The sequence below is a fragment of the Carcharodon carcharias genome, chromosome 4, assembly GCF_017639515.1.
Source record: "Carcharodon carcharias isolate sCarCar2 chromosome 4, sCarCar2.pri, whole genome shotgun sequence".
NCBI lineage: Eukaryota > Metazoa > Chordata > Chondrichthyes > Lamniformes > Lamnidae > Carcharodon > Carcharodon carcharias.
In genome coordinates, this window is record NC_054470.1 from 150,260,804 (window position 1) to 150,275,356 (window position 14,553).

Here is a 14,553-nt window from a genome sequence, read left to right on the forward strand (position 1 = left end):
GGATGTTTTCTCTTCTGTGTAAGTCCAGAACTAGGGGGCACTGTTTTAAAATTAGGGGTTGACCTTTTAGGACAGAGATGAGGAGAATTTTTATGTCTCAGAGGGTTGTGCGACTTTGGAACTCTCTGCCTCAGAAGGTGGTGGAAGTGGGGTCATTCAATATTTTTAAGGCAGGGTAGGTAAATTCTTGTTAGGCAAGGGGATCAAAGGTTATCAGAGTTAGATGGGAATGTGTTAATCGAAAGACAAGAAGATCAGCTATGATCTTATTAAATGGCGGAGCAGGCTCGAGGGGCCGAATGGTCTACTCCTGTTCCTATTTCTTATGTTCTTATGCAATAATGCGGAGGTTTAAGTTTAACTCCAGCATTAGAGCCCTGGGAGAGTCTATCACAACCTATATAGCAAAGTAGAAGCAGTTGACAGAAATACCATAGCTTTGGGGACAAACTCAATGATATGCTGTTGGACCAATTAGTTTGCGGAGTTCATGACGACGCCAGTAAACACTATTTACTTGCAGAAGTCGATATCGATTTGAAGTGCGCCATGGAAATAGCACTCGCCATGGAAAGTTCTGCGAGACACCCACAGGCTTTAAAACATTTACAACCTGTTCTTCAGGTGGGGCAGGAACCTACCACCGAAAACCAGAGACACAGCAGCGAAGCGAGAGGCAATGTTCGCTGTTAGAAAAATGAAAAGGCCTCACAGAAACATTTCAGCAGTGACTCCAAGGTTAACCTGTTATAGATATGGGGGTGACCACGTACCAGGCACATGCAGATTCAAGGAGGCGGAATGCCATTACTGCCACGTAATAAAGCAACCCCAGACAAAATTGAAACAGCCTTTAAAGCAGCAAGCCAATATGATTGAATTGAATAATACAATAGAACATAAAGCTGCCGATACCAACATCTATTCCCTGTAGAACATCACAGCTGTACAAACTGAACCTATTAGTGTCACAATCCAAGTTAATGGGAAGTTACTAATAATGGAGGTAGATATGGGAGCCTCAAACACAGTGGTGGGAAAGCACACATTTACGTGCCTAAATAAAGATACCCAGCCACTGAGTCTGGAGCGGACAACTGCTCAATTGAAGACATACACTGGAGAACCTGTACAGGTAAAGGGCATCACCACAGTACCTGTGTCTTATCGACAACAGACAGCCCAGCTTCCAGTGATCATAGTGACAGGTGAAGGACCTAGTCTTCTGGGCTGAGGCTGGTTAAAAAAAAATCAAGCTTAACTGGTCTGAAATATTTCACTTGAGAACAGGAGGAGTTCCTGAAATGTTAAGGAAATACAACAGTGTATTTTGTGCCAATTTAGGGAAATTAAAAGGCTTGCAAGCAAAACTATATGCAGATTCTCAAGTGACACCCTGTTTCTTTAAGGCCAGCCCTGTGCCTTATGCCTTAAAGGAGAAGGTGGATGCAGAACTGTGCTGGTTAAAAAAGCTAGGCGGCATCCAACCAGTCCAATTTTCAGATTGGGCAGCACCCATAGTTCCAATGGTGCAACCCGATCAAACTATATGCTATAAATTGACTGTGAACAATAAGGCAGTCAAACAGGATAAATATCATATCCTGAGGATAGATGACAAAACTAGCTGGAGGCAAATCCTATTCAAAACTGTACATGAACCATGCTTACTAACAATTAGAGCTAGAAAGCACGTCTAGATGATACGTAATCATCAACACACACAAGGAATTTATCAATATACTTGCCAACCTTTGGAGTATCACCTGCTGGTGCAATCTTCCAAAGGATAATGGAGAGTCTTTTGCAAGGACTTCCCCGAATAGTAGTATACCTAGATGATGTTCTGATCACAGGGTCAACTGAAACCGAGCACTTGACCAACCTGGAAGAGGTGCTAAGAAGATTCTTGGAAGTTGGTGTACGATTAAAGAAAGAGAAATGTACATTCTAAGCACCAGAGGTTACTTAGCTGAGTCACAGGGTGGGTGCCATGGGTTTGCATCTGGTAGATGGGAAACTTAGGGCAATCAAAGGTGTGCCCTCTCCGTCCTGTGTAATCAAACTCAAGGCTTTTCTCGGCATGATCAACTATTAATGCCGCTTCTTGCTGAACTTGTCAACAGTGTTAGTGCCATTACACCTGTTGTTAAAAAGAAATCACTGTTGGCCATGGAATTCACAACAGGAAGAAGCTTTTGTGAATTCTAAGATGCGATTACGTTCATCATGATTGTTGGTACAGTACGATCCTTTGAAAGAACTGGTATTAACATGTGATGCATCTCCTTATGGTGTGGGAGGTGTGTTATCATATAGAATGGAGGACGGATCAGAAAGGCCCATTGATTAAGTAAAAAAGGAAAAAAGGAAATCAAAGAGAAGGCATGAAAAAAGGTTAGCAAGTAAAGTTAAAGATAACTCAAAGATGTTTTACCGATACATTAATGCTAAAAGGTTAGTTATCAGAGATGAAGATGGAAACTTGTGTGTACATGTAGAAAGTGTTTTGAATGAATATTTTGTCTTCATGTTTACAAAGGAAAGGGAGGATGTAGATATAGTAGTCCAGGAGGAACACTGCGAGATATTGGATGGGATAGTCATAAAGAGAGAGGAAGTACTCGAAGGATTGAAATCCTTGAAAGTTGATAAGTCACCAGGACCAGATGGATTGTTTCCGAGGCTGCTGAAGGAAGTTAGGGAGGAGATAGCAGATGCTCTGAGGATAATTTTCCAATCTTCACTAGATACAGGATGGTACCGGAGGACTGAAGAAATGCAAACATAGTTCCATTGTTTAAAAAAGGATCAAAGGAAATGCCAAACAATTATAGGCCAGTTAGTCTTATATCGGTGGTGAGCAAATTAGTAGAATCAATCCTGAAAGATAGGATTAACTATCATGTGGAAAGGCATGGACTATTCAGGGATGATCAGCATGGGTTTGTTCAAGGAAGGTCTTGCCGCACAAATTTGATTGAATTCTTTGAGGAAGTGACAAGAAGGGTTGATGAAGGTAGTGCAGTGGATGTTGTGTACATGGATTTTAGCAAGGCATTTGACAAGGTCCCACCTGGCAGATTGGTCATGAAAGTAAAAGCCCATGGGATTCAGGGTAATGTGGCAAACTGGATAAAAGGTTGGCTTTGTAACAGGAAACAAAGGATAATGGTCGACGGATGCCCTTGCGAATGGAAAGTTGTCTCACGTGGTGTTCCACAGGGCTCGGTGTTGGGACCCTTGCTGTTTGTATTATATATTAACGATTTGGATGTGAACGTGGGGGGCACGATTGGGAAATTTGCAGATGATACAAAGATTGGCCAAGTAGTGGATAGTGTAGAGGATAGCCATAATCTCCAAAACAATATAGATGGGCTGGTAAAGTGGCAGATGGATTTTAACATAGAGAAATGTGAGGTCATACATTTAGGGAGGTCAAACAGTTACAGGGATTACACAATAAATGGGAATATACTAAGAGGGGTAGATACAGTGAGAGATCTTGGCATACAAGTACACAGGTCCCTGAAGGCAGTAGACAAGGTTATAAAGAAGGCATATGGAATGCTCTCCTTCATTGGCAGAGGTATAGAATATAAAAGTAAGAATATAGTGTTGGAATTGTATAAAACACCGGTGAGGCCACAACTGGAGTATTATGTGCAGTTCTGGTCACCACATTACAGGAAGGACATAATAGCTATGGAGAGAATGTTGAGGAGGTTTACAAGAATGTTGCCAGGGTTAGAAAAGCGTAGCTACGAGAAGAGATTGGATAGGTTGGGGTTATTTTCCTTAGAACAAAGAAGGCTGAGAGGTGACTTGATTGAGGTGTACAAAATTGTGAGGGGAATAGTTAGAGTGGACAGGATAAAATTATTTCCCCTTGGTGGAGAATTCTAGAACCAGGGGACATGGATTCAAGATAAGTGGCAGAAGGTGTAAGGGGGACATGAGGAAGAACTTTTTTATGCAGAAGGTAGTGGGTGTCTGGAATTCACCAGCCAAGTTGGTAGTAGAGGCAGAAACTCTATATCTTTTAAAAAGTACCTGGATCTGCACCTTAAGTGCTATAAGCTGCAGGGCTATGGGCCAGGTGCAGGAAGGTGGGATTAGAAAGGGCACCTGGGTGTCCTTGGGCTGGCTTGGACAAGATGGGCCAAATGGCCTCCTTCTGTGCTGTAACTTTTCTATGGTTCTATGGCTCTATGTCTCAATAACCCTCTCCACAGCCGAGAAGGGTTATTCCCAACTGGAAAAGGAAGGTTTATCGGTGATATTCAGAGTGAAGAAATTCCACCAGTATCTGCATGGATGGCATTTCACCATTGCGTCAGACCATAACCCATTAATGGGTTTATTCAGTGAGGATAAGGCCATTCTGCCAATAGCATCAGCAAGAATTTAACATTGGGCTTTGATATTATCTGCATATGAATATACCTTTATACGCCATTCTGTCTTCTATATTGAAAATGCAGACGCATTCAGTCAACACCCATATATGCTCCAGTGCTACAAAAAGTTGTGCTGAATTTCTTGGATTCTTCACCTGTGCATGTGAAGCAAATTGAAAATTGGATGAACAGAGATTCAATTTTGTCAAAAGTCCGAGACCTTGTATTGCAAGGGTGGTCAAATTCACCAGTGTCTGAAGAGATCAGACGTTCCATGCCTGAAAATCAGAGTTAAGTTGTCAAGATGGAATCTTGTTGTGGAGATCAAGAGTTGTCATCCCTTCACAAGGAAGAGAACCACTCTTGACAGAGCTTCACAGTGCGCATCCAGGCATATTGAAGATGAAAATGCTTGTGCGAAGCTATGTCTGATGGCCAGGCAGTGACATTGAAAGCATGGCCAAGCATTGTCTCCATTGTCAGCGACAAGAGAAGTTGACATTTTCGGCTCCACTACATCCGTGGGAGTGGCTGGTCAACCTGCGTTTGACTACATATTGATTATGTAGGGCCATTCTTAGGTACCATGTTTTTATTGATCTAAATGGATGGGTGTGCATGAAGTCAGATCACGGACATTGAGCGCAACTATCGACAAACTGCATCAATGTTTTTTTATACACGGCCTACCGGAAGTCATCATTTCAGATAACAGTAGTCTTTACCAGTACAGAGTTTCAGAAATTCAGAGTTTAAATGGAATTAGACATATTAAAACAGCACCATATCATCCCTCACCAAATGGTTCAGCTGAAAGAGCAAACTTCCAAATCTGGAATGAAGAGGTTATCGGAAAGTATTGTAGAAACTTGACTTTCGCCCTTTCTTCTGTTATCGTACGACACCTCATTCAACTACAGGTTCAATGTCATCTGAATTATTGATGAAACGCCGCATACATACAATGTTAAGTCTGGTGTTTCTGAACTTAGAGGGGAAAGTTGAGAAGAATCAGAGTAATCAAAAATTGAATCACGGTATTCATAACAGAGCTCGCAGATTCACGGCAGGAGACACAGTTTTCATGCGGAATTTTGAAAGTGGACCTTGTGGAACAATTATCTCAGAAAGTGGTCCCTTGTTCTTCCAGGTGAAAGTGGAAGATTGAATTGTTCGAAAACATGTGGATCATCTTTGGAATAGAGAGACATTCCAACAACCAGCTATTCCACCTGTGATTAACATCGAACAATTAATCCCTGAGGTGACAGATCAACATGGAATAGACATGCCCGATGTTTCTGTAGAGTTGCCAAACCCTGAACTGCCACTTTCAAATGTTGTTTCTGGCACTGCAGTTCCTGATTATGTTGATCCTGTGGAAGAACCTGAAGTGGTAAAGCTACGCCGCTCTAACCATCTAAGGAAAGAACCTTAGAGACTTAATCTTTAATCACCTAAATTGTATATATGTATATGTTGAGGGATATTCAAATTTTCTCTGCAAAGAGAAACTAAAAATCTAAAGGGCAAAGAAATGTGGTCGCTGAAGGTATAGCCTCTCCTACTATCTATCAAAGGTCACATGATTGTTCTTGGAGGCTCCGACCAATGAGCCCTAAATGCAGATAATCTGGGGGAGGTGGAGGTGGCATGGCTTCTTGTCGAGGTCCTGGTTCAAGCATGTAGCATCTGAAAAGCTCTCTGTTTCTTGTTGAAACCTGTCTGGTACGTCAAGTCATTATACAGTGACTGTTCCTGCTGGAATCAGTGATTTTCTCCGTTTATTCCCTGTTCTTGTACAGTCGGTGATTTGCTCCATGCTCCCTGTTCCTTCTTGCATCGTTGTTCCTTGAACAGCAGTGATTTGCTCCCAGTTAAGTATTCTCTGTTCCGATGGAATCAGTGATTTTCTCCCTGTTTATCTGCTTCTGAAACAGTCAGTGATTTTCTCCCTGATCCCTGTTCATGGTGCAATCAGTGATTTTCTCCCTTTTAATTCTCTCTTCCTGGTACAATCAGTGATTTTCTCCCTGCTTATTCTCTTTTCCTGGTACAATCACTGACTTTCTCCTTGTTAATTCCCTGTTCCTGGTACAGTCAGTGATTTTCTCCTTGTTCCCTGTTCCTGGTACAGTCAGTGATTTTCTCCTTGTTTATTCCCTGTTCTTGGTACAATCAGTGATTTTCTCCTTGTTAATTCCCTGTTCCTGGTACAGTCAGTGATTTTCTCCTTGTTTGTTCCCTGTTCCTGGTACAGTCAGTGATTTTCTCCTTGTTTATTCCCTGTTCTTGGTACAATCAGTGATTTTCTCCTTGTTTATTCCCTGTTCCTGGTACAGTCAGTGATTTTCTCCTTGTTTATTCCCTGTTCTTGGTACAATCAGTGATTTTCTCCTTGTTTATTCCCTGTTCTTGGTACAATCAGTGATTTTCTCCTTGTTAATTCCCTGTTCTTGGTACAATCAGTGATTTTTTCCTTGTTTATTCCCTGTCCAGGTACAGTTAGTGATTTTCTCCTTGTTTATTCCCTGTTCTTGGTACAATCAGTGATTTTCTCCTTGTTTATTCCCTGTTCCTGGTACAGTCTGTGATTTTCTCCTTGTTTATTCCCTGTTCTTGGTACAATCAGTGATTTTCTCCTTGTTTATTCCCTGTTCCAGGTACAGTCTGTGATTTTCTCCTTGTTTATTCCCTGTTCCAGGTACAGTCTGTGATTTTCTCCTTGTTTATTCCCTGTTCTTGGTACAATCAGTGATTTTTCTCCTTGTTTATTCCCTGTTACTGGTATAATCAGTGATTTTCTCCTTGTTTATTCCCTGTTCTTGGTACAATCAGTGATTTTCTCCTTGTTTATTCCCTGTTCTTGGTACAATCAGTGATTTTCTCCTTGTTTATTCCCTGTTCTTGGTACAATCAGTGATTTTCTCCTTGTTTATTCCCTGTTCTTGGTACAATCAGTGATTTTTCTCCTTGTTTATTCCCTGTTCCAGGTACAATCAGTGATTTTTCTCCTTGTTTATTCCCTGTTCCAGGTACAGTCTGTGATTTTTCTCCTTGTTTATTCCCTGTTCCAGGTACAGTCTGTGATTTTTCTCCTTGTTTATTCCCTGTTCCAGGAACAGTCTGTGATTTTCTCCTTGTTTATTCCCTGTTCCAGGTACAGTCTGTGATTTTCTCCTTGTTTATTCCCTGTTCCAGGTACAGTCTGTGATTTTCTCCTTGTTTATTCCCTGTTCCAAGTACAGTCTGTGATTTTCTCCCTGTTCCAGGTCCTGTTAACATTAACTGAGTTTTGGTACTGTCAGGGGGGGGGAACGTTTCTGCTGCTCTCTGGACCGGCCGGGTCAGTTTGGGTGCAACACCGGAAGTGAGGAGTCGGCTGGAAGACTCTTGATTTCAGGTAAGACGCCGACTCGGTGTTCAGGAAATGTCCATCTGCCATGGGACGCCGGAGTGGGGTCGGGACTGACCCTCCCTCCCTCCCTGAGGGGAGCAGGGGCCGCCTCCTGACCCACTCCCAGGACGTGGCTCTGGTGTTGACCCCGTCCTGAGCTCACGATGGGGGCTGTTCACTGACAATCCCTCAAATTCCCAACTCCTGCAGTAAGGAGCAGCCCGCAGCGCCTGTGCGGGCTAAGACTGACAGCGTAGGTAAAGTAACATTAGCGCCAGGGTAATGACCACCTCAGAAAACCAGATTATTCCCCTGGCTGTCGTGGGACCACCATCACCCAGTAACTTCTTGGCGATCACCATTGACCAGAAGTTTAATTAGTTCAACAGTATTAACACTTATTGGCTACAAGAGCAGAATCGGGAACTTTGCAGTGAGTGCCTCGTGCCTCAAGAACGTCAGAAGTAGAAGCAGGGGTATGTTAAGGCTATGGGCCAAGTGCTGGTAAATGGGATTAGGCAGGTAGGTCAGGTGTTTCTCACGTGTGGGTGCAGACTCGATGGGCTGAAGGGCCTCTTCTGCACTCTGATTCTGTGAAAGGAAGACAAAGGGATTGATTATGACGGAGAAAATAGGGTACGAGAGTAAGCTTGCGGGGAACATAAAAACTGACTGTAAAAGTTTCTATAGGTATGTGAAGAGAAAAAGATTGGTGAAGACAAATGTAGGTCCCTTACAGTCAGAAACAGGGGAATTTATAATGGGGGAACAAAGAAATGGCTGACCAACTAAATACATACTTTGGTTCTGTCTTCACAAAGGAGGACACAAATAACACATGTTGGGGAACGCAGGGTTTACTGAGAGGGAGTAACTGAAAGAAATCAGTATTAGTAGGGAAATGGTGTTGGAGAAATTGATGGGAATGAAGGTTGATAAATCCCCAGGGCCTGATAATCTACATCCCTGGTGATCATCTTCCGAATAGTTCCTGCAGATTGGAGGTTAGCTCGTGTAACCCCACTAGTTAAAAAGGGAGTTAGAGAGAAAACGGAATTATAGACCAGTCAGCCTGACGTCAGTAGTGGGGAAAATTCTAGAGTCCATTATAAAAGATTTGATAGCTGAGCACTTGGAAAACAATGGCAGAATCGGACAGAGTCAGCATGGATTTACGAAAGGGAAATCATGCTTGACAAATCTACTGGAATTTTTTGAGTATGTAACTAGTAGAGTTGATGAGGGGGAGCAAGTGGATGTAGTTTATTTGGACTTTCAGAAGGCAAAGTTCCACACAAGAGATTAGCGTGTAACATTAAAGTGCATGGTATTGGGATGGATAGAAAACTGTTTGGCAGGCAGGAAACAAAGAGTAGGAATGAATGGGTCTTTTTCCAAATGGTCGGCAGTGACTAGTGGGGTACCGCAGGGATTGGCGCTGGGACCCCAGCTATTCACAATATATATTAATGATTTAGATGAGGGAACAAAATGTAATATCTCCAAATTTGCAGATGTCACAAAGCTGGGTGGGAGTGTGAGCTGTGAGGAGGATGCAGAGATGCTTCAGTGTGATTTGGACAAGCTGAGTGAGTGGGCAAATGCATGGCAGATGCAGTATAATGTGAATAAATATGAGGTTATCCACTTTGGTGGCAAAAACAGGAAGGCAGATTATTATATAAATAGCTATATATTGAGAGAGGGGAATGTGCAACGAGACCTGGGTTTCCTCGTACACCAGTCGCTGAAGGTAAGAATGCAGGTGCAGCAGGCGGTAAAGAGGGCAAATGGTATGTTGGCCTTCATAGCGAGAGGATTCGAGTACAGGAGCAGGGATGTCTTGCTGCAATTATACAGGGCCTTGGAGATACCACACCTGGAATATTGTGTGCAGTTTTGGTCTCCTTATCTGAGGAAGGATGTTCTTGCTATAGAGGGAGTGCAGATTGATTCCTGGGACGGCAGGACTGACATGAGGAGAGGTTGAATTGGTTAGGATTATATTTGCTGGAGTTCAGAAGAATGAGAGGGGATCTCATAGAAACATAAAATTCTAACAGGACTAGACAAGGTAGATGCAGGAAGAATGTTCCCAACGGTAGGGGAGTCCTGAACCAGGGGTCACAGTCTGAGGATATGGGGTAGACCATTTAGGACTGAGATGAGGAGAAATTTCTTCATCCAGAGAGTTGTGAGCCTGTGGAATTCACTACCACAGAAAGTAGTTGAGGCCAAAACATTGTATGTTTTCAAGAAGGAGTTAGAGATAGCTCTTGGGGCAAAAGGGATCAAAAGAATTGGGGAAAAGCGGTTGCAGGCTATCGAGTTGGATGATCAACCATGCTCGTGATGAATGGCGGAGCAGGCTCGAAGGGCCGAATGGCCTACTCCTGCTCCTATATTCTATGTTTGTATGTTATAAAAAAAAGAAATTAGAAAAAAAAATCGCCAGTTTTTTGTCACAATTGTCCCAAGTACAAATGATGGAATATTGTATTTTTCTAACAAGCCTCTATTATTTATTCCTATATATCCTGACCTACAGTCTAGCTACTGTTAGGGGACCTTTATATTACTCCCACAAGTGACTTCCTACCATTACTATTTCTTACCTCTACCTGTAACTCAATACTGCATCCAAATGGCCACCCTAAACCTAGGTAGCATCAGCAAACGAATAAAGCATGGAGACAAAGGAACACTTAACCCCATAGAGGTTCCATCACTTCTGGATTGCCAGATGTCCCCAGTTATTGCCAAAAGAATTTCTGACTAGAGTTTTGAGGACAAACCTCTAAGATGTTCATTTTTACCAGAAACCCATATCAAGACCTTTTTTATTGTGACTGAGTAAGTCAAATTCTGTTTTTATCATTCTCTTGCACAGTGTAATTGTTGTGCTAAAACTTTATGCCTCTTATTTTCATTAAACATTCTCTTACTCTGCATTGTTACAGAAAGAATACAATGACACGTTGGGCTCGTGCTAACAACATCCACAAAAAGAAGCTCCTGGAAGCTACACCATGGAGTCAGATGAAACAGAATGGTGATAATGGCCTGAAAAGGGCAAAACCAAAAAACGGTTGGGTTAAAAAACAGCCAGCCAGAGACTATAAGAAGCCGGAAAAATTCAAACGTAAAGAAAGCGAATGGTACCACAAGAAAGAAGAGTATCAGAGTGAAGATGTTAATGGCTTCATGGATTACCTGAAAGCAACAGGCCAGGTTCTCCATAGAGGAACAGTAGTGTCAACGGACAGTGAAAAAGTTGATGCAGCACTAGCTCTGAAGAAAGACCAGAGACGGGAGCACAGAAGATTGAAGAGGCAAATGCAAAAGAAAAATACCATGGTAATTTTCAAATCTTGTTCATTTAGCTTGAAATAGCCTTAGAGATTGTAGATGCAAGTGTCTGTAACTCTTTATCCAGACTAGTATTTAAGGTAGAGAATTGTGACAACTCAAAAGTATAGTTTACCCTTTTCAGCTCTCCTATGTCCAATAGAAGTTCTCACATAGGCAAGACTAACGTGCCAGTTTAATCATAACAACTGTGTATAGCATATTAAAGCAGAATTCACAGACTTATGAAGTGAACCTCATACATGATTTTAAAAATTGTATCTTTTATCCTTCTCTTATCCTTAAAATACACCTTTTTTCAAAATTTTGGGCAGAGCCTTGCTGGGTTTACAAAAATTGAAAATGACACGAAATCTCTAACCAGAAAAAATTACTTAGATGCAAAATACTTCTTGTCTATAATAAAACATAAATATTCAATGGGCTAAATAATGCACAAGTGCTATAGTTATCAAAGTATTGTTATATTGAACTCATTCAGCAACACTTCAGGTCTTCAAACTGAGATCAGAAACTCCTGGTGAATTGCAAATACGAACCCATATTGTATAAGTCCACAATGTAGAGGAAAAAGATCTGTGATAATGTGACTTCTAAAGCATATAATGTGTAGAAAGTTAATAGCCTAGGTTTCAGAAGGAACCAGAAAAGAGTACTGAATGCAGCGAGAACCAAAAGCAAACTTAACAGGTCATGACTTCTAACCTTAATAATTTAAGTTACTCATCTTTTATCAGTTGTGCATGAGAAATTTTTGTAGTCTGTATTAACATCTTGATTAGACCTCCCAAGACACACACAATTTAAATACAACAAATTACACTGTCTAAACGATTCTGACATCCTGCAAGCAACTCCAACATGAGTAAACATGCCGACATCTGCATTGGCATCCCTCAAACTAAACATGTAAGTAAGTTAGTTGTGAATAGTTATTCATCCAATGTGGAAAATGGTGAAATTAACTGAAGGAAAAAGTATAAAATCATCGAGTTTCTAGGCAATGAATTTTTCTCGGGAGACATAGACAAATGGCCAAGTCTAAAATGCTGGACACCACCAAGACTGAAATAAAGTGAGAGGTGAGGTAAATTAAGCAGTTATGGTCAGGGGACACAAAACTTGCGAATTCAAAAAAGAACTGATGCTTATGAGATGAAAGGCAGACTGAACAGATGGTAAGGAGCTCTATAGTTTAGAGGACCTTGGAAAGAATTCACAGGTTTTGTGCTTTGCTGGCCAGGCTTGCATTTATTGCCCATTCCTAACTGCACAACTGAGTGGTTTGCAAGTTCCTTCGGAAGACAGTTAAGAGTCAATTGCATTGCTGCAGATCTGGAATCACATATAGGCCAGACCAGCAGGTTTCCTTCCCCAAAGAGGACTAGTAAACCAGACAGGGTTTTTCAATAATCTGGAAGCTTCATGATCACCATTACTGATAACATAAGAATATAAGAAATAGGAGCAGAAGGATATCATATCTCATCAAAAGCTTACTCTATTATTTAACAATTTTATGCTTGTTCTTTTGTCTCAATTCCACTTTCCTGCCCACTCCTTATGTTCCTTGATTCCTGAGTGATCAAAAGTCTATCTATCCCAACCTTGAAATATACTCCATGATGGAGCATCCACAACCCTCTGGGATAGACAATTCCAAATATTCACAACCTTCTGAGTGAAGAAATTTCTCATCATCATCAGTCCGAAATGATACTATCTTTTTTTTCCAGATTTATTTAATTAATTGAATTGAAATTCCCAGCCGACATGGTGAAGCTTGAACTCCCATCTCTGTACCCTTAGTCTAGGGCTCTGGAATGTGCCATGAGTGTTAATTTTAACACTGTAAGGATAGAAAGAACAGGAAGAAATCACAGGTTAATTACTTACAGTTTAGGAAATACGGAGTGCCGGCAGTCTTTCAAGTCTTTCACTATGCTATTTTATACTCATAATTTTGTATGTGGCGTACCCCATTAGTATACATTTGTATTGAAAACATCTTCAGGATTGAGAAGTGTTCAATGAAGCAGTGCTTTTACATTTTTGCTGGAGTGGGGAGTTTTGTAGGTATCACGTTAGACTTACTCCTGAACATTTAAGTTTTAAAAAATGTTGCCCACAGAATTGTCCAAAGTGATAACAAGGCAGCCAGGAAAACAGTTCATCTGGGACCTTGATGAACAAAAGGGCAAACAGTGTATCTCCTTGACTAATAAAGTTGAAGGATTAAAAAATAAGAACTGTGAAGCAGCTTAAATTAGAATGGGTGAATTTAATGTTATATCAGGTATAGGAAGAGAGGGAAAAATGATTGGATTGAGAGGATAAAAAGAGATAAAGTAAAGTAAGATTTTTCTTTTAATTGACATTTTAAACATCAATAATTTACAAACTGAAGGAATGACACTCCAAACTTGTAATTATTTATTTTCTGTACAATGGTTTTTTTGGTAATCATGGATAAAATCACATTGCTAAAAGCTACATATACTGATAATTACTAAGCTTAACTTTCTTTGGGGAGTTTGATGGGCACTTAATTGCAAATGCAGCAACATCATTAAAATAAGTGTAAGATGTCATTTTTGCAAAACTAATGGTGGAGTGACAAAAATTGGCCAGCAAGATTGTGGCAATTTGCAACTCATGGGTGTCTTCCTCACTACAAACTGTTGACTGATTTGAACATTAATAATTGCATGCATCTTTCAGCCATTACTTCTTTCAGCAAATTCTGGCCCAATGTTTTATACAGATGTTCTGCCCATGCAGCTGCAGATCACTGTTATTGTGATCGACATGAATGAAAATAACTCAATCTTCAAACCATTCCTTTAACTGAGCTAAAGGAGGCACATTCCCTTTTTCTTCCCCATGTTCTGAAGTTATAGCTATTAGGAGAAACGAATCAAGCTCTTTTCAATCAAGACCGAATAGAGGTCTTTAAAATTATAAAGAGTTTAATGGAGAATATGTGCTCTTGCCCAAAACTAGAGAACATAAATATAAAGTAGTCACTAATAACCCCAGTAAGGAATCTATGAGGAACTTTGTCACCCAGAGTGGTGAGAATGTGGAACTTATTACACAAAATAGTTGAGGTAAATAGATTTTAAGGGGAAGCTATATAAGTACATGAGAGAGAAAAGAATAGAAGGATATGTTGACAGGGTTACATGTAGTAAGCTGGGAGGAGGCTCGTGTGGAGAAATCAGTTGGGCCAGATTACCTGTTTCTGTGTTGTAAATTCTATTAACCCTTTCTTACTTGTAGCCTCTTATTAACCTTTCTCTTAAGCAGGTAGTGATTTCTTCCTAGAATCCGCTGGTACTGTAAGGGCCAATCTCAGTTCAAACTTTCAATGGGCATCTTAGG

General features: G+C 40.9%; 1 protein-coding gene across 2 annotated transcripts in view; it reads left to right on the forward strand.

Moving 5' to 3' along the window:
• Positions 1-7,675: 7,675 nt before the first annotated feature.
• Positions 7,676-14,553, forward strand: part of zcchc9 (zinc finger, CCHC domain containing 9) — a 33,820-nt gene continuing 26,942 nt past the window's right edge. The window contains exons 1-2 of one of the 2 annotated variants that reach the window (XM_041186898.1): positions 7,676-7,806; positions 10,761-11,157. In XM_041186898.1, the coding sequence (XP_041042832.1) occupies positions 10,771-11,157 (387 nt within the window). In that variant the 5' untranslated portion in view covers positions 7,676-7,806; positions 10,761-10,770. Of the gene's footprint in view, positions 7,807-10,111; positions 10,654-10,760; positions 11,158-14,553 lie in introns of those variants that run through there. The other variant, XM_041186899.1, reaches the window with a different exon arrangement.